Below are 17,266 nucleotides of genomic sequence, written 5' to 3' on the forward strand. Positions count from 1 at the left end.
TTCTCTCTCTCTCCCTTTCTCTCCACCCCTCCCCCACTCATGCACTCATGCTCTCTCTCTCTCTCTCTCTCAATCTCAAAATAAATAAACATTTAAAAAAAAAAGAATGGCCAAGATTAATTGTGGTAGTATTGGAAAGTTATGAATTTCAGAAAAGGATCAGGCTATCTTAAACATACAAGGTTTGAACTTGTGATTTGGTTTCATTAACAGTGCTCAAATCAAACCAACACTTTTTCTTGAATACGAAATCAGATACATCCCTGTATGCACAGATGCAGTCTCCGGCATAAATTAAACAGTAGAAAACTAATTTTTATTCAGTGTTCTGAAACTGTTATCCACATAATCACTATTTTTTTAATTAATTATAAGAGGAAGGAAAAAAGGTCACACAAAGAAGGTAGATGTTTAACTTTCAAAGTCTTACTATTTTAATTTCCCAATATTAATAATTTCATAATTTTTATTATAAAATAATAAATGCTTACTAAAAAATTAAACAATTATAAATTCTATAACCTAGAAAGTACAATTCCACTGCAATCTACCTTCCAGGGAATCTGCTGTTAAAGACATGATTTTTGTTTATAATTTTTCATATGCATATACTAACATCTAATATCTATAGGCTAACGAGTATTCTTTAAAGCGCTTTCCACTTTCTAAAGATATATATACTGTCTAAAGAATGGTGATGTTTCTTTAAATCAAGACATTATTTAATTTGGGATCTACATTACATTTAAAGTGCAGAAACCATGTTATGTAAAAATTGAATAACGTAGAATTGAGCAAACAGAATAATCACAATGATATTTCATGTTTAAAAACACTTTGCGCTGCAAAATACATAAAATAAAAGCAGTGGTTGTCTTTGAATTGCAGCATTATTGATGGATTTTAAAGTCTCTTTTCTACTTTTCTTGAGTTGTCAATTTGTGAAATGAATATGTATTATTTTAATGAAGGAAAATATACACTTTTAAAAGAAATACAAAAATACATGAATGATTGTAACTTTTTATAGTGCCTCAAAACTGATTTCAAAAAGAAAGGAGTTGTATAGACAGATCACTGTCCATCAAAATGTAATGCCCATCAGAGGCCAAGGGAGAGCAGTGGATGCTATAGCGAGCAGGCGTATTTACATATAAATGGTTTTGCAGAAACGTGACAAATCAGCTGGTAGCGCAAGACTAACCCAGAAACAGTGAAATTTGCTGTCAAAGCATATAAAAGGGTTTATATGCATGTAATCTAAGATGCTTAAAACAACATTTTAAAACAAGACAGAATATGTGTACTTCTATTGAAGACAAAACACGTGAGCAATTCTTGAGTGCCCACCCCATACATACAGAGAAAACTGAAAATGGAGCCGGCATCATCCCAGTAGGGCAAGGAAGGTAGCAGTTTTGAGTCTTCAACCACTACTGTAAATAACAGCAAGCCTTGCTGCTGGGGAACAAGGATTCAGTTTTGGTGAGGTAGGGAGTTCTAAATAGATGTGCTATTTATAGAAGAAGCCTGGATGCCCCAAACTGTGTCAGTTCACTGCGGTGAGGAGCTGGCTCCAATTAGCATTTGACTTTTGCTTTGAGAAAAATTGCTTTGTGGAACAAAACTAATTCTTTTCTTTTTAAGAGGATTCTGCTGCATAGGTCAGATGGAGTCTGCTAACCCCTCCCCACCGAATCACACCAACATCCATCCACCAGAAGCAAGACTGTGTGATTCCACTCGCTTGCCCATTGGAAAAGGAAACACTCTTTTGAGGGAATTTTCCTCCACTGGAGAAGGGAAAGGTACCTCATACTTATGTTATGCCTACCCTCTTGTGTGCATTTTGCTAGAAGCTTCAATCCCACCTCCCCCACACTACCATCATTTTATGCCTCATATGTGAATGCTAAGTCCTTTAAAAAACAAAGTAATTTGACTTCTTGAATTCATGCTCAAAAATGCCCCGAAATGTAGAAAAAATGAGAATCCTCATACTATGCTATTTTACTATTGATTTATTTGTGTTTCGGTGTCTAGGGATTTGGTTGGATACATCAGAAACAAACGTCATATGATTCTTTCCTTTTTTAAAAAAGAAAAACTGTGTGCTGATTTCCATGCTACTCAGAACACTGCTGTTGATAACCAATGTGATAATTCTTACAGTGGTGAAGGTGCACAGTTGTCTCTTCTTCTAGAAGTTTATTTTTTTGCATCTTTGTGGATGTACATACACTTAGATTTAATCTATCCTTGGTATCTAGGATTAGAAACCAAATGACCTTGGTATTCCAGATAAGGCTAAAAGTGGGGTAGAACTGAATAAAAATACCAATAGCCTACTTTCACACTCCCCTGGCAGATAGTCATTTTCTTCAGATGCTCCTAATGTATTTAATTCATACTTCCATAATCATTGGTGCAACTGCATATTATGATTTCTGTTTATGTATCTGACTTCCCCCAAAGCCTGGAAACTCTTGAGATTAGAATGTGTCTTATTCCTCTTTTTATCTCCAAGCTAAGCAGAAGTTAGGAAGTTTGTACTCCAAGCGTTCACAAGGTCATTAACCAGTGCTATTTGCAGAAGCATGGCACAGAATGAAGGCTAAGGGATATTTCTGGTAAGGTTCAATTTTGGTTAAAATTTCATTCTGGTTCCAGTTTAGAACCCAGTGCCTTAAACCACATTTGGAAACACAGAGGTCACCTGGAAGACACTAGTTTAGTTAACTAAAGACCTGGAGAAATGGGTAAAGGCATTGGAACTCCTCAGTTCATAAATGAGGAGCTGGGGGTGAGAGAACTGGGAGGAGATGAGATTGTGCTGTGGGGTGACTGGAGGGCAGTTGAGGCCCTCTGCACTTACCTCAGTGGTCGCTCCCCATTTTTTCTAAGAACAGCAAAGATGACCTGGCATACGGGGGCCACAGATAGGTGTCGTGGAGGATAGCAGGCACTTGGAAATGCATTAGCATTGGAGACAGTGGGTCAAATTATTTTCTGTGATTGAGACTCTTTGTTCAGACTTCACTGGAAATAGGTGGCTACAGAACCCACCCCACCAGAATCACCTCTCCCACATTTTCCATAAACCCTGGGGTGTTATTAGGCAAATTGAAACCTTAGAAAATAACCCTGCATCCTCAGGGAGACTGCCAAGGCCAGGAAGCCCAGCCTCAGCCTGAGACAGAGGGAGAAAGCAAAGGGCCCTGAGTAGGATTTTTCTCATCTTCATCCAACCATTCTGACTCCCCTGACATCAAGAAGGAAAGGAAATGAAAAGGCGTGTGGGGGGAAATAAATCTGCAAAAGCAAGACCCTCTTTACCTAAATATGTTTCAGCTCTGCCAAGACTTAGAAGTAAGAGTCAAAATGAAAAATCACCCTGTCATTGACAGCCCTGTTTGAAAGGTTGTTCCTCCTCAGGCTCAGTGCTAAGAGGAGCTGAGATGTGGGGGAGAAGAACCAGAAAGAAAAATGCCTTCACAGACGTCCAGTGCTTCAGATCTTCTGAGTTTCCCTCATCTACTCAAGTTCACAACCCTGCGGGAAATTGGTGGGGCGGATGGGAGCGGTGAGGGAGAAGAACACAACTTTAAAAGCAATTTGTTTTGCAATGGGTCAAAATTGAGTTCAAAGAGGAAAAAAAAAAAAAAAAAGCAATTTCCCTACAATATACATCTATAGTCCGAACAGAGCCTGCTTTGTTAGAAGCTTCTAGAAATTCTGCAGACAGCAAAAGTTAACAGAGATCAACTGAGTTAATTATTTATGAGGTTCCCCTCCCTCTCTTTAAAACAAAAACAAAAACATTTCATTTTCTTTCCTGATCCACAGAAGCAGCCCGTAGGGGCTGGCTCTCCTTTCTGCTAAATGCTGCCAGTGGGGCCTGCAACAGAAGCTGGGCCATGGGAGCACCTGCAGACCTCTGTTTTACAAACATAGCAAGCTGGGCAGGCCCCCAGCCATGAGGTCCAGCTGCGCTGACTGATAGGCTAATGTCCCATATCATGTCCTTCCCTTTCACGTCTCCGGCTCACGGCTTCCAATCTGACCAGATGCATTGAGAACTAACAACTCCAGGGGGCTGTTCCAAGCCAGTCTGAACAAATAGTGACATTTATTTTACACCACAGAATCTTTGTGCTAGAAGACTCTGTGAAATGTGAGTGGTCAACCTGGCTGTCGCCTTTGCTGCCAAAAAGTAAGGAACAGGTTAGCGACCAGCTATCCCTTTGTAGAGAATTGTTACAGTCCAAGTGGAAATGCCTTTGCTTCTTACCCGGGCACACTCCACTTTGGCACACTCTCCAGTCTGGCAGGTCACTTGGCCGTGGTCACACATGCAGAACTCGCAGGCAGAGCCCTTCCACATTTCATTGTGGTACCGCACAATCCCATTGTGTGAGCAGCTTCCCGCAGGAGACACACATTCCTCACAGCATTCCCCGTGGCGCTGAGCCCTTCTCTGACCCTGAAGAAACAAAGATGGCAGATAAAGGGCAATGTTCTCCACCCGACCTAACCCAGCTGAGGCAAGTTCCTCTCTGCCTCAGCCCTCCTTTCTAGGAAGCAGATCTTTTATATCTTTATCTAATATTTCTAGGCATAATAAAACTTTCGATTCCCTCAAAAGACACACTGGACTAAGAAATGCATTTCTTAAATGCCCCAGAATAAATTTTTATAAATCAAGCTACACTCCATCAAATACCTTGTCACATCTTAGTGGGGGGCAGGCCTGTTTGTGGCACCTGACCTCACCCTGGTCACATATACATGTGGTACAGGCGTTTTCGTTCCACTGGTCACCATGCTGAGGAAAGAAAGGACAAAGTGGAGAATCAAATGTCACATATATCAAATAGAAACACAGGAACATAAGACACACAATTTTTGTTTTAACATTTATTTATTTTTAAGACAGGGATAGACAGAGCATGAACAGGGGAGGGTCAGAGAGAGGGAGACACAGAATCTGAAACAGGCTCCAGGCTCTGAGCTGTCAGCAAAGAGCCCAACATGGGGCTCGAACTCACGGACCGCGAGATCATGACCTGAGCCGAAGCCGGCCGCTTAACCGACTGAGCCACCCAGGCACCCCAAGACACACAATTTTTATTACCATTTTTAATTGACTCACATTGAATGTACTCCTGAGAATGATGTCATTTAGGCAGCAACAGCCTCTAAGAAAAAAGTCAACAAATGTCCAAAGGGAACTTTACATTCATTTTTATTCAACTACATGCATTCCACAGATGTGTTGAGGGCCTACTCTATGCCAGGCCCAGGCCCAAAGAGTCTCTGGAGCATCAAGATTCATAAGAAGACCCTGTTTGCTGCCTAATCAGTGGTCATTCTTTAGCTCCTCTTCTTTGCCAGGAGACCCAGTGCCTACTGCCACATAGTCACTTTCCCAGCTTCCCTTGCAGTTAGAGCAAGGGCATTTCCCAATCCTAACTGAGGAGACCTCTGAAGAAGTTTGCTATAGCATTGGAAGCCAGAGACTCCTCTCCGATAAAAGAAGAAAAGCCATCCCTTTTCCACACCAGCCTTTAGTAATGATTGTGTGTGGATGAGCTGCCTAGACTTGAGGAAGCCATCTTGGGGACACGAAGGGACAAGACAGAAAGCAAATGACAACATGCAATGGATGGTAGGGTGGACAGATCAGAAAAGAGCTTAGGGGTAACTGGATGGCTCAGTCAGTTAGACGTCTGACTTCAACTCAGGTCACGATCTCGCAGTTTGTGAGTTTGAGCCCCGCATCAGGCTCTCTGCTTTCAGCATGGAGCCTGCTTGGGATCCTCTCTCACTCTCTCTCTCTGTGCCTCCTCTGCTCACACTCCCTCTCTCTCTTTCTCAAAAATAAATAAACATTTTTTTAAAGAGCTTAGATCTTTGAAGACATCACTGAGACCTGAATTGATCAACCCTACAACTGCCCTATCTCTACATTTCTTGTTATATGAGATATTTCATGTTTTCATTTTAGCCACTTTTAGAGGAGTATTTCTGTTACTTGCAACCAAAAACATCACAATAGATATAAAGACCATCTCTTCCAGGAGAAATTAATCTGGCACATATGTGGCTATTGTATTGGACAACACAGATCTAGTACATACAAAAATCCTTTCCCAATTAGTTATGCTCATTCAGACTTCAAGTGACCCATCAAGAATTTGTGACACTCATTCCCTAATATTCAGTTCCAGATTCTGTACTGAGAGCCATAATTCCAGTTTATACTTAGTCTTCCATAGAGTGGCTGGCAAACAAAGAAGTAGTCGGTTTTATTTTTTATAGGTTCTTTGCTTTTGAATAATGTAACCTTCTTTTGGCTCAGTAGGGCACTCCTAAGATAGAACATCCATTCACTCATTTAATTTGCTGAACTCATTTTTATTTGGCACCTATTATGTGTTAGGCACAATTATCTAGATTATTCCAATAGTACTTTCAAGTGTGCAGTTTCCACCACCCCTAGCTTCTCACCTCTCTTGCCACTCTCCCCTACCACCCCCATGCTTCCCCACAGTGTAAGGCAGGCAGAAGCTGTCTCTGGATATCGGTACATGCAATCCAACCAAAGCAGATAGACATTCCAGGGCCTCCAACCTAAGTGTAAACTGATAGTAACCAATGATAGTCCTTTTTTCCCTTTGAGACGTGTGAACAGTAAGTTCACCAAGGTTCGTGAACCAGGTGCTGCCTGCCAGCACATTCCTTTATATTTCTAATCCCCTTCAACTTAATTTTTTCATAAAGGCTTTCCACAAAGAGAAGAGAAAAGCTGTTTATGTACTGAATTACTAATCTTGGCAAAGACTCAGACAAGAGGGTGGGGAGGTGTGGTGGTTGGAAGGGCGGAGGGCATATGTGTGAGAACGTATGTCAAAACACCTACAGTGGGGACATCAAAGGTTACCTCGTATGCTTGGCCAGATGCAGAGCAGGATCGGGAAGAGCACTGTGGGCAACATTTTCCAGGAACTCGGATGATAGTTTCATCCTTAGACCCAAAAAAGGAACAATCCATCAAAAGGAGACATTAATAAAACCCACAACAGTAGGAAAATTTCATTCATAGCCCACTCAATCATGTGCCTCAAGCATCCATAAATAGCAATTTCCTCTCGTTTAGTATTTATTAGTCACCTGGTGCTTTGATAAGAATTTGCACTTCCAAAGTCAGCGTGATTCTTAAGACATTTGCACATTCCTCAAGTCCTACCCTCTTTTCTAAGAGCAAACAAAAGCACAAATAATAATAATAACAATAATAATTGTACTCAGTGTTTACCAGGCATTATTTTAAGGCTTTACATTTTTTTTTTTAACGTTTATTTATTTTTGAGACAGAGAGAGACAGAGCATGAACGGGGGAGGGTCAGAGAGAGAGGGAGACACAGAATCTGAAACAGGCTCCAGGCTCTGAGCGGTCAGCACAGAGCCTGACGTGGGGCTCGAACTCACGGACCGCGAGATCATGACCTGAGCCGAAGTCGGACGCTCAATCGACTGAGCCACCCAGGCGCCCCGGCTTTACATTATTTTAAGTCTTCTTTCCTAAGAAGTAGATGTTCTTTTCCTTGCTTTACAAACAAGAAGAGTAAAGACCAGAGAGATTATGTGACTCTCCCAAGGTCACACAGCCAACCTGGTAATGATAACGGTTGGAGCAAGACTTCACAGCACAGAACCATACCAATACTTAAGGATATTTACACTCCAGCTGAGTTATTGCTAAATCCAAAACGAAGTTATCCCTCTATTGATAAGCTACTTCACTATTCTTTTGCATCTTTATGTGAATCCACACATTTACATATATGCACTACATGCAAAAAAAATCAATTGTATCTCTAGATATTTGGGAATAAAGGCAGAAAAAAAGTAGGTGAGCTATTTGGGAATAAGGGCAGAAAAAAGTGGGTGACAGAGACTAAACGCCCAAGGAACTGCTCCCTGCCCTCTCCCTACTTCTCACCTCTACCACTCTCACCCCCCAAATATTAGACCATTTGTCTCCATTGCCCTGCAAAGAATCTTCACAAGAACAGTTCCGTCATTGATACCAAAGAGTCAGTTTCTCACTTTGATTTATCACCACAACCTTTTGAATGACAGGAAGGTAGACAAATTAAAGGCAAGGTTACAATATACTAAACTTTAAGGACCAAGAACTGGTTTATCTTACAGTTACTTTCACTTTGTCTTACAAGAAGCACAAAAGAGCTTTAACTTTTCTTGAACAGTTCCGGTCATACCTCAGTAGTTCTTTAACTCAACTGTATATGATCAGTTAAATTAATGCATTACTATCTAATAGGGATTTATTTCAAGCAACTGAGTCACTGGAATTAAAATGACAACTGTTTTTGATGCTTTAGGTTATTTCATTTCCTTATTCTTCTACATGAGAAATATTATGACCATTGATGTTTAATAGAGTAGTGAAAATTGGGACACATGCTGAAATCATCAAGCATTTCTGAACCTCAGAACTCTTCAGCTTAATGAAATTTTAGTGAGAAAGTAAAATAACGGTATATTTGATGTCACACTATTCAGTAATTTTATTGTAGTAAACAAATGAATTTATACAATGCTTGGTAAACAGGGAACGAATGTCAGGATCACAAATCTTGAATCAGCACAGAGTTAGTATCAGTCTATCTTAACCAACATGGACTAGACCCAAGTATAGTAGCAGAGTCAACTCAAGAGCATGGGGGAAGGAATTAGCTGTAGTAAGGTTGATACAAGGAAAATCAAACTTTCTAATTCTTACTGGCAATACCCAATTGTATATTTTATTGACAGAAACAGAATCTTTATTCACCAATCCAGATCAATAAGGGCAGGAAAGAAAAGCATTTAAAGAGAAGATATCCCAGGTTACAAGAGAACTATCTGACTGAGAGGTGGTAATTCACCCGGGCTGGTGCTTCATAAGCAAGACTGGACATGCAAGTAAGAAGATGCACAGTAAAATAGGTCAGAAAAATGGAAAAGATTTTTAACAGTGCATTTTGTTGCTATCTTCTATCTGTATCATTTCATCCTGGACTATGTAGATTTGTCCTTCCAAAAGCATAGGCTATACAGGGGCCAGCCAACTATGGATCATGGACCAAGTCCAGCCTACCACCTGTTTCCATAAACTTTTATTGGAATGCAGCCACGTCCACTCATTTACATATTATCTATAGCTGTCTTTGTGTTACAATGGCAGAGTTGAGTAGTTGTTTCAACCGAATGGCACACAAAGCTGAAAATATTCACTATCTGGCTCTTTACAGAAAAAGTTCACCAACCCCAGGTCTTATATAGTACCTTCAGTAAACACAGAAATTGATACAAAAAAACTATGATTACCGTCATTAGAATTTGGGGTAGGACTACCATTAAGGATATATTTAATTGTGGTTTTTCATATTCCTTAAATAAAAATATTTATGATAAAAATTTTATGGTGTATTATGGCTAACAGCTCTTGGTGAAATATTTTCCCACTATGATACCTCTGTAGATAGAGAAAGAGATAAAAATTTCACCACCAAAAAGTAAAACATCCAACCCCCTGCCACTGCTATGAGGAAGTCCCATTGAGCATAAGACATTTTATGGCCTTTCTTTGCTGTGTAAACCTAAATAGATATAAGAACCATCACGTCTGCCTAACTCCCTGCCTTTCTATACCAAACACAACCCAGATTCATCCCTCCGGTGTGTGGCCACAACTGTTGGAAGCAGTCAGAATGCCAGCCCTCACCTCCCTCAACATCTTTCTTGCTACATCTAATCAGAGCCCATAATGTAAAAAGGGGGGGTGGGGAGAGACTGGGAAGTACGTGTGTTGGAGGAGGCAGAGAGAGTGATAAAAAGTAGCAGGATAGGACAATGCCTCAACTGAAAAGCACATGGTCACTGAGGGAGGAAGAGAGCCTTTGCAGCGGTGTACTGGGGATTACAGTTTTTTTTGTTTCACATATTAAAAATGTAAGAGGGCTGAGCAGTGGAGGTAGAAAAAGATCCAATCTTAGTACAATAGGGACACACTAAATGGAAACCCTCAGACAAGGAGACATATTTCTTAGCATCTGGCTATGGATCCAAGAAGGGGAGTTAGCCAGGGGCAGGCCACTTACCCTTGCAGCTTTCGAGCAGTGGGTATGGACAGATTTCTCTTGATCAAGGATAAGTAAATAGAAGGCAAGGAACTTGGGAAAAACTCTGAAGAGCAAAGAAAACTAATAATGTTCTGAAGATTCAGAGAAAGAGCAGACTTCTGAAAACTACACCTATAAGATCTTAAAAAAAAAAAAAGGACTTAAAAGCAATTTTGCAACTTCAGTAAGATGCAAGAAAATGCAGTCTTTATTAAATGGAAGCAAGCAGCAATAAAGAAAGAATAAGCATTAGGATAAAAAACTAGATGAACCAGTGAGAGGAAAAATAAGGAAAAATTAAAAGAAAATTAAAGTGAAATAGTCAAATTAAAATCAATACTAGAAGTGGTAAATACAAACTCAAGAAGCTCTCTCCATATAAAGAGGAAAGACACAAAGTGAAAAATGGTAAGAAAGAACATGATTGATAATAAGGGGAGAGGGGAGCAATCCAAGAATCATCATAACTTTCTGGAGAAATGAGAATAATTGGAATTAATATGATTAAATCAAAACCATAACCGGAGAAAGCATTTAAAAAACTAGAATACAGACTGAAAGGGCTTCACCATATTCTAGGCAACAAGGTGAAAAGACATCTCACCTAGAAATACCCTGAAAAATTTTTTTGATTATAAAGATAAAGATACAACCTGCAAGAATCCAACAGACTAAAATTAGCCGAACACAATGGAATAGAAAGCAGACAGACATCAGACTTTCCCACCAGGGCACTAGATTTCAGGATTCAGTGGAAAAGAGTCCACAGAGTTGGGATGTGAAGAAATTAATAATGGCTCCCAATTGTTGACCCCTCCAATTATACCTAATGTATGTGGGCAATAAGAAAATGATTTTCAGGGGCGCCTGGGTGGCTCAGTCAGTTAAGCATCTGACTTCAGCTCCTGCTTTGTCAAAGATTAGTTGGCCATACCTTTGTGGGTCTATTTCTGGGTTCTCTGTTCTGTTCCATTGATCTATGTGTCTGTTTTTGTGCCAGTGCCATACTGTCTTGATGATTACAGCTTTGTAATATAGCTTGAAGTCTGGACTTGTGATGCTTCTAGCTTTGGTTTTATTTCTCAATATTTTCATTGAGGGCTGATTTGTGACCCAGTATGTGATCTATTATGGAGAATATTCCATGTGAACTTGAGAAGAATGTGTATTCTGCTGGTTTAGAATGAAATGTTCTGAATATCATCTGTTAAGTCCATCTCGTCTAGTGTGTCATTCAAAGCCATTGTCCCCTTGTTGATTTTCTGCTGAGATGATCTGTCCATTGTTGTAAGTGGGGTGTTGAAGTCCCCTACTATTATGGTACTATTATCAATGAGTTTCTTTGTTTGTGATTAATTGATTTATATATTTGGGTGCTATCACATTGGGCACATAAATGTTTACAATTGCTAGATTTTCTTGGTGAATAGACCCCTTAATTATGATATAATGCCCTTCTTCACCTCTTGTTACAGTCTTTATTTTAAAATCTAGTTTTTCTGATATAAGTATGGCCACTCCAACTTTCTTTTGATGACCATTAGCATGATAGATGGTTCTCCAACTCCTTGCTTTCAATCTTCAGGTGTCTTTAGGTCGAAAATGAGTCTCTTGTGGGGCACCTGGGTGGCTTAGTCAGTTAAATGTCTGACTTTGGCCCTGGTCATCATCTCACGATTTGTGGTTTGAGCCCCTCATCAGGCTCTATGCTGACAGCTCAGAGCCTGAAGCCTGCTTCGGATTCTGTGTTTCCCTCTCTCTCTCTCTGCCCTTCCCCCACTCATACTCTGTGTCTCTTCCTCTCAAAAATAAATAAACATTAAAAAAAATTTGAAGTAGTTCTTGTAAGCAGCATATAGATGGGTCTTGTTTTCTTATCCATTCTTATACCCTATGTCTTTTGATTGGAGCATTTAGTCCATTTAGATTTAGAGTGAGTACAGAAAGATATGAATTTAGTGCCATTGTGTTGCCTGTAGAGTTGATGTTTCTGGTGATGTTCTCTGGTCCTTTCTAGTCTTTGTTACTTTGGTGTTTTGTTTTGTTTTTTCTTTTCTCCACTCAAAGAGTCCCCTTTAAAATTTCTTGCAGGGCTGGTTTAGTGGTCACAAACTCCTCTAGCTTTTATTTGTCTGGGAAACTCATTATCTCTCCTTCTAGTTTGAATGACAACTTTGCTGGATAAAGAATTCTTGGCCACATATTTTTCCGATTCAGCATGTTGAATATATCCTGCCACTCTTTCTGGCCTGCCAAGTTTCTGTGGATAGGTCTGCTGCAAATCTGATCTATCTTCCCTTATAGGTTAAGGACTTTTTTCCCTTGCTGCTTTCATAATTCTTTCCTTATCTCTGTATTTTGTGAATTTGACTATGATGTGCCTTGTTGATGGTCATTTTTTGTTGAATCAAATGGGAGTTCTCTGGATTATCCCAGCCTCTAAAATGTGATTACAACCATGAAACAAAAAAATATATCCACATTTGCCTACAAAAAAATTGGAATGAATTACCCCCAAAATATATTGTGGTGTTTTTGAATGGTAGAAATATAGATGATCATTTTCTGCTTTTCTGCCTTTTCCAAACTTTGCTTAGTAAGTACAGATTCCTTTTACAATTTAAAGAAAAAAAAACTCTTACATTAAAAATCAAGTTTTTTCTGGAGCTCAAGACCTGGAAATACACTTTTTCTGATGGACTTGTGTGTTTTTAACATTTAATGAGTTAATGCATATAAAATAGTTGCAATCATGTTCAAGTCTGTTAGTGACTATTGTTATTGTGATTATTACTATACATAAATGTTATATAACTCAACATTTTGGAAGGCCATATAGTATAATGGTTAAAAATATGAGTCAGGTGGGGCACCTGGGAGGTTTAGTCAGCTGAGCATCCATCTTTGGCTCAGGACCCATGATCTCACAGTTTGTGAGTTCGAGACTTGCATTGGGCTCACTGCTGTCAACACGGAGCCTACTTCAGATCCTCTGTCCCCCTCTCTCACTGCCCCTCCACCACTCACCCTTTCTCTCTCTCTCTCAAAAATAAATAAACATTGAAAAAAAATATGAGACGAGTGTGGTCTGTTGAATTTGTGATGCAGAATTGACTAGGTTAGAAGCACTGCTACTTCCTAACTGTGGTACCTTACGCAAGTCACTTAAGCTCTCCATATCTCAGTTTTATCTACCAGCAAGAGGGGATGATAATAATGGTTCTTACTTAATCAGGTTTTTATGAGAACTACAAAGCCCTTAAAATTAACGACTGGCACATAATAAATGCCAAAACTGTGGTGATGGTGATGACAACGATGATGGTAGAAGGTAGACAGTGGTGATGATGTTACCATCAAAAGCCTAAATTTTATAATGCCCCTTTATATCATCAGAACATCTCATATTTAATAATGATATTAAATCAAGAAAAATATTTCTAAATAATCTGAGAGTTGTTTTTCTAAAGTATGTGATGGCAAAAATACAAACTTAATGATACAAGAGTGATTAAAATCAACCTATTTTTAAGACTCCAGAATGCTTGTATAACAGCTAGCTCTAAAGTATGGTACCAAATTTCATCTTTTTAAATTAATTATGTATATCAGTGCAAACTATATGTGAGTGCAGTGTTTGAAGCTAGAGTTTGTGTTTAATGTTTTTAAAAATGGGAACTAGCACTTTCAGTTATTCCAATATCTATCCCCCTAACATGCAGTCCATTAAGGTTTCAAAGATGTAAAGCAGAAGGCTCACAATGTGGTGTTTCCTCCATGCCTCCTCCCACTTTCCTTATTGCAATGGTGGCAAACTGCTTAATTACCCTTCATACACAAGGGAACTGAATCCTGGAAAGTGCTAAATCAAAATGCCCCAACACTACAGCGTCCTCTGAATGTGAGATATTGTGCAACTCTACAGAGAAGCTCATTTGTAATCTCAGCACTGGGAGAAGACTTTGTGATGAATTGGGAGATGTGACACCAGCATGGTGGTTGTGGTAGGGTGGGTAATACAATCTAGTCTTTCAATTAGATACATTTTCCCTTTATTTGGCATTTAGCATTTCTTGTCTAATTGCCTTTTGTCTGCCTTTAAAAATATTGCCCAATTGTCACAATATGCCATGTTATTGATTTTGTTTTATTTGACACAAAGTACTGCTCTGTATCAACTGAATGTTGGCTTCCAGCTTTTCCTTAGATCAAAAATGAGCTGTTTTTCAAATGGAGGCAAACTCCTTTCATGGTTATCTGTCAACTGCCAAGGAACATCCATAGGAGCCTCTGGAAGAGTAAAAACTATAAAATACCATGTATACCACATTTATTTGCCATTGATTTTCTCTTCTAAATTTGTGTGAAGAGTCTAATGTTTTGAAAATCAGATGAACTTTAAATGAAGAACAAAATCCCACCATTTTTTAAAGCTTCCCAGAGAAGATTTGAATAGCTTGAATCATTACCTTATAAGAATTAAAAAGTACACATCTGGATAATCATGTTCAAAGACATGCATATGTCTTTAAAAGCAAGACTATACCTATGCACTGAGACACAATACCTGGTTGTATTACTGGCTTTTCCAGATGTTTAGCTTAACATTTTTGCAACATCTGCAACTGCCTTCTTTGTAGGTACCCTCAAGGCTCACTTTCATTATGTAAAGATTAGCCTAAATGGCTGATAATTAGACCTATCTATAGCTTCTAACAGTAAAAGAAACATCTCAAGGGTGGTCTCCAAAAGTATAAGGAAAACAAAACTGCCTTTGCTTCTTTTTCCTAGTACTTTTGAGGCCTGCCTGACAAACTCAGAAGAGGCTCAAATTCCTGAACACTGAAGTTAATAGTCTATGAAGGATCCATTTAGAGGCTGTCTTCCTTACCTGGTTACAAAACAGAGGTTGACACTGAGCTGTGAAGCACTGGGCGACCCCATTTCTACACACACATTTAGCACACCGACTCAGTGGCCAGTCTTCTCCATCCTGGAATACACGGCCTTCATAGGAACAAGGTTCTGGAAGGTCAGAAAAAATAAGGATTACTGGGGGGATTGTACTTGCTGATCCCAGGGCTGACTGCATGGGTGTGTAGCCAGTATAGTCACACAGGGCCCTGTGGTTGGGGGCGCTCAGACTTGGGGATTAAAACTCTGCAGTCAGGGGCACCTGGGTGGCTCAGTCAGTTATGTGCCTTACTCTTGATTTTGGCTCAGGTCAGGATCTCAAGGTTTGTGAGTTGGAGCCCCATGTCGGGATTCACCCTGGGGAGCCTGCTTGATATTATATATAGATGATGATATAGATATAGATAGATATAGATTAGATATATAGAGATAGAGATAGAGATAGATAGATATAGATATATGTCCCTCTCTTTCTGCCCCTCCCTTTCTCTCTCTGTGTCTCTCTTTCAAAATAAATAAACAAACTTTAAAGAAAAAAAACTCTGCAGTCACGGTATGGAGTTCTTAATAACTTCCTAAGTTTTGTAAGTGAAGTCTGGTGAGACAACGTAACATGTGCTAGGGAGCCTCAGCTGATGCATGGTCCTGCATTCCACTACCCCCTTGCCTTCCTGAGATGGATTCTCAGCCACTTGCTCCCAAAATCACACTCAGTTGATGCGGAGAACAAAGGCAAAAGAAATGTAAGAAAAGATTAAATTTCCTCCGCAGCCCATTGACAAGTACTTAAGACAGGGTGACCTTCCTCTAGGAACTCAGCTGCCTTGATATTAATGCTTTGTTAAGGGCAAAAGGCAACCTTAGTTTGACATTAGCCCGACCTCCAGGATCCTATAAGTCTTCTTAAACTTATAAAAATCCCTTTAGAAACTTCCTTTACCTCTACCACCCCAACCAAGATATATGTTAGTAATCATCCTCCAAGCATATGGCCCACTGATATACATCTGAAGGACCTCATGTCTAAGGTTTTACTAGACAGTAGTAAATGATCCTAACAGCAGCTAGCTCCTCAAAGTCCTGGAAACCTTGCTTCCAAATTGCTTAGAGACTTATGCTATCCCCAACCCCCTTCCAATGAAAGTATACAATCAGTCACTCCTCACAACCCCAGCGCAGTTCTTTGTGCCCACAGATCCTGTCCCTGTGTTTTAATAAAACCACATTTTTTGCACCAAATATGTCTCAAGAATTCTTTCTTGACTGTTCATTCCTGGACCCCGACATCACTGTGAACACTGCCATCTTGCACCCACAGCAGGGACCTGGATGCGGGTGCTAGGGGAGTACATGAGCCCTACGCACCAAGTAGCAGGATGTGGCCTTGGGGTGCCTGTAAGGTCTCCACCCGCCCGGGAAGTATCCCCACGCCTGAAGGAGTAGGACATTAAATCGCAAATTAAAAACTTGACAGTTGAGAAAGACCACAGAAGAAAGACCTACTGCCTTTTGAACAAGGGGCCCTGTATTTTCATTTTGCACCTAGCAAATTATGAAGTTGGCCCTGGCTGATCCTCCAGTCTCTCCAGGCAAAAAGCTTCCAATATGTCTTTCTCATGGAGGCCAAGAAGAAAGCCTCTTAAAGCATAAGAAAGGATCCCACAAACTCAGCCAGCCTACTCACCACCCACAAACTCTGTTGTTCAAGTATTTTTACTTGCAGGGTTATTTGGCCCAAAGCAGCTAGCTGTCAGTCCTCTTCTGGTGGAATACATCTGAAATGTGTGAGGCAAGCATTGTACTTTCATCATTTCCTAAGCATACTTTTTAATCCCTGTAATGGTTCTCCAGAGTAACGGATTGCCAGGAATGGAGTAACAGGGGATGAGAAAGAAACCAGGGTCTTTTCAAAGGGAAAAGGCAAAAATAAGAGTGTAGCTTCCAGGTATTATTAAATAAAAGAATAATTTTTGTAATCATATGCCAGGAGAGGATGTAATGCAGTGATGACAATAATTTGTATTTGTCGTGAAGTATACACTATTTATTTATAAAAATGGGAGCGACATATAGTCCTAAACTGTAATAAAAGGAGGACTTGGACCAAGCACGGACTCCAAGGTAAGGACCTGGAAATGTGCCCCTGGCTTGCTGAACGGGGG

The 17,266-nt window shown here is 39.9% G+C and overlaps 1 protein-coding gene across 2 annotated transcripts in view; it reads right to left on the minus strand.

Moving 5' to 3' along the window:
- Positions 1-17,266, minus strand: part of FRAS1 (Fraser extracellular matrix complex subunit 1) — a 420,203-nt gene that overhangs the window by 233,896 nt on the left and 169,041 nt on the right. For both annotated transcript variants that reach the window (XM_053217214.1, XM_027058965.2), the window contains exons 6-9: positions 15,082-15,215; positions 6,944-7,027; positions 4,724-4,825; positions 4,292-4,483 (exon numbers count right to left, since the gene is read on the minus strand). In XM_053217214.1, the coding sequence (XP_053073189.1) occupies positions 4,292-4,483; positions 4,724-4,825; positions 6,944-7,027; positions 15,082-15,215 (512 nt within the window). The remainder of the gene's footprint in view (positions 1-4,291; positions 4,484-4,723; positions 4,826-6,943; positions 7,028-15,081; positions 15,216-17,266) is intronic.

This window comes from Acinonyx jubatus, chromosome B1 (genome assembly GCF_027475565.1).
Source record: "Acinonyx jubatus isolate Ajub_Pintada_27869175 chromosome B1, VMU_Ajub_asm_v1.0, whole genome shotgun sequence".
In the NCBI taxonomy this organism is placed as follows: Eukaryota; Metazoa; Chordata; class Mammalia; order Carnivora; family Felidae; genus Acinonyx; species Acinonyx jubatus.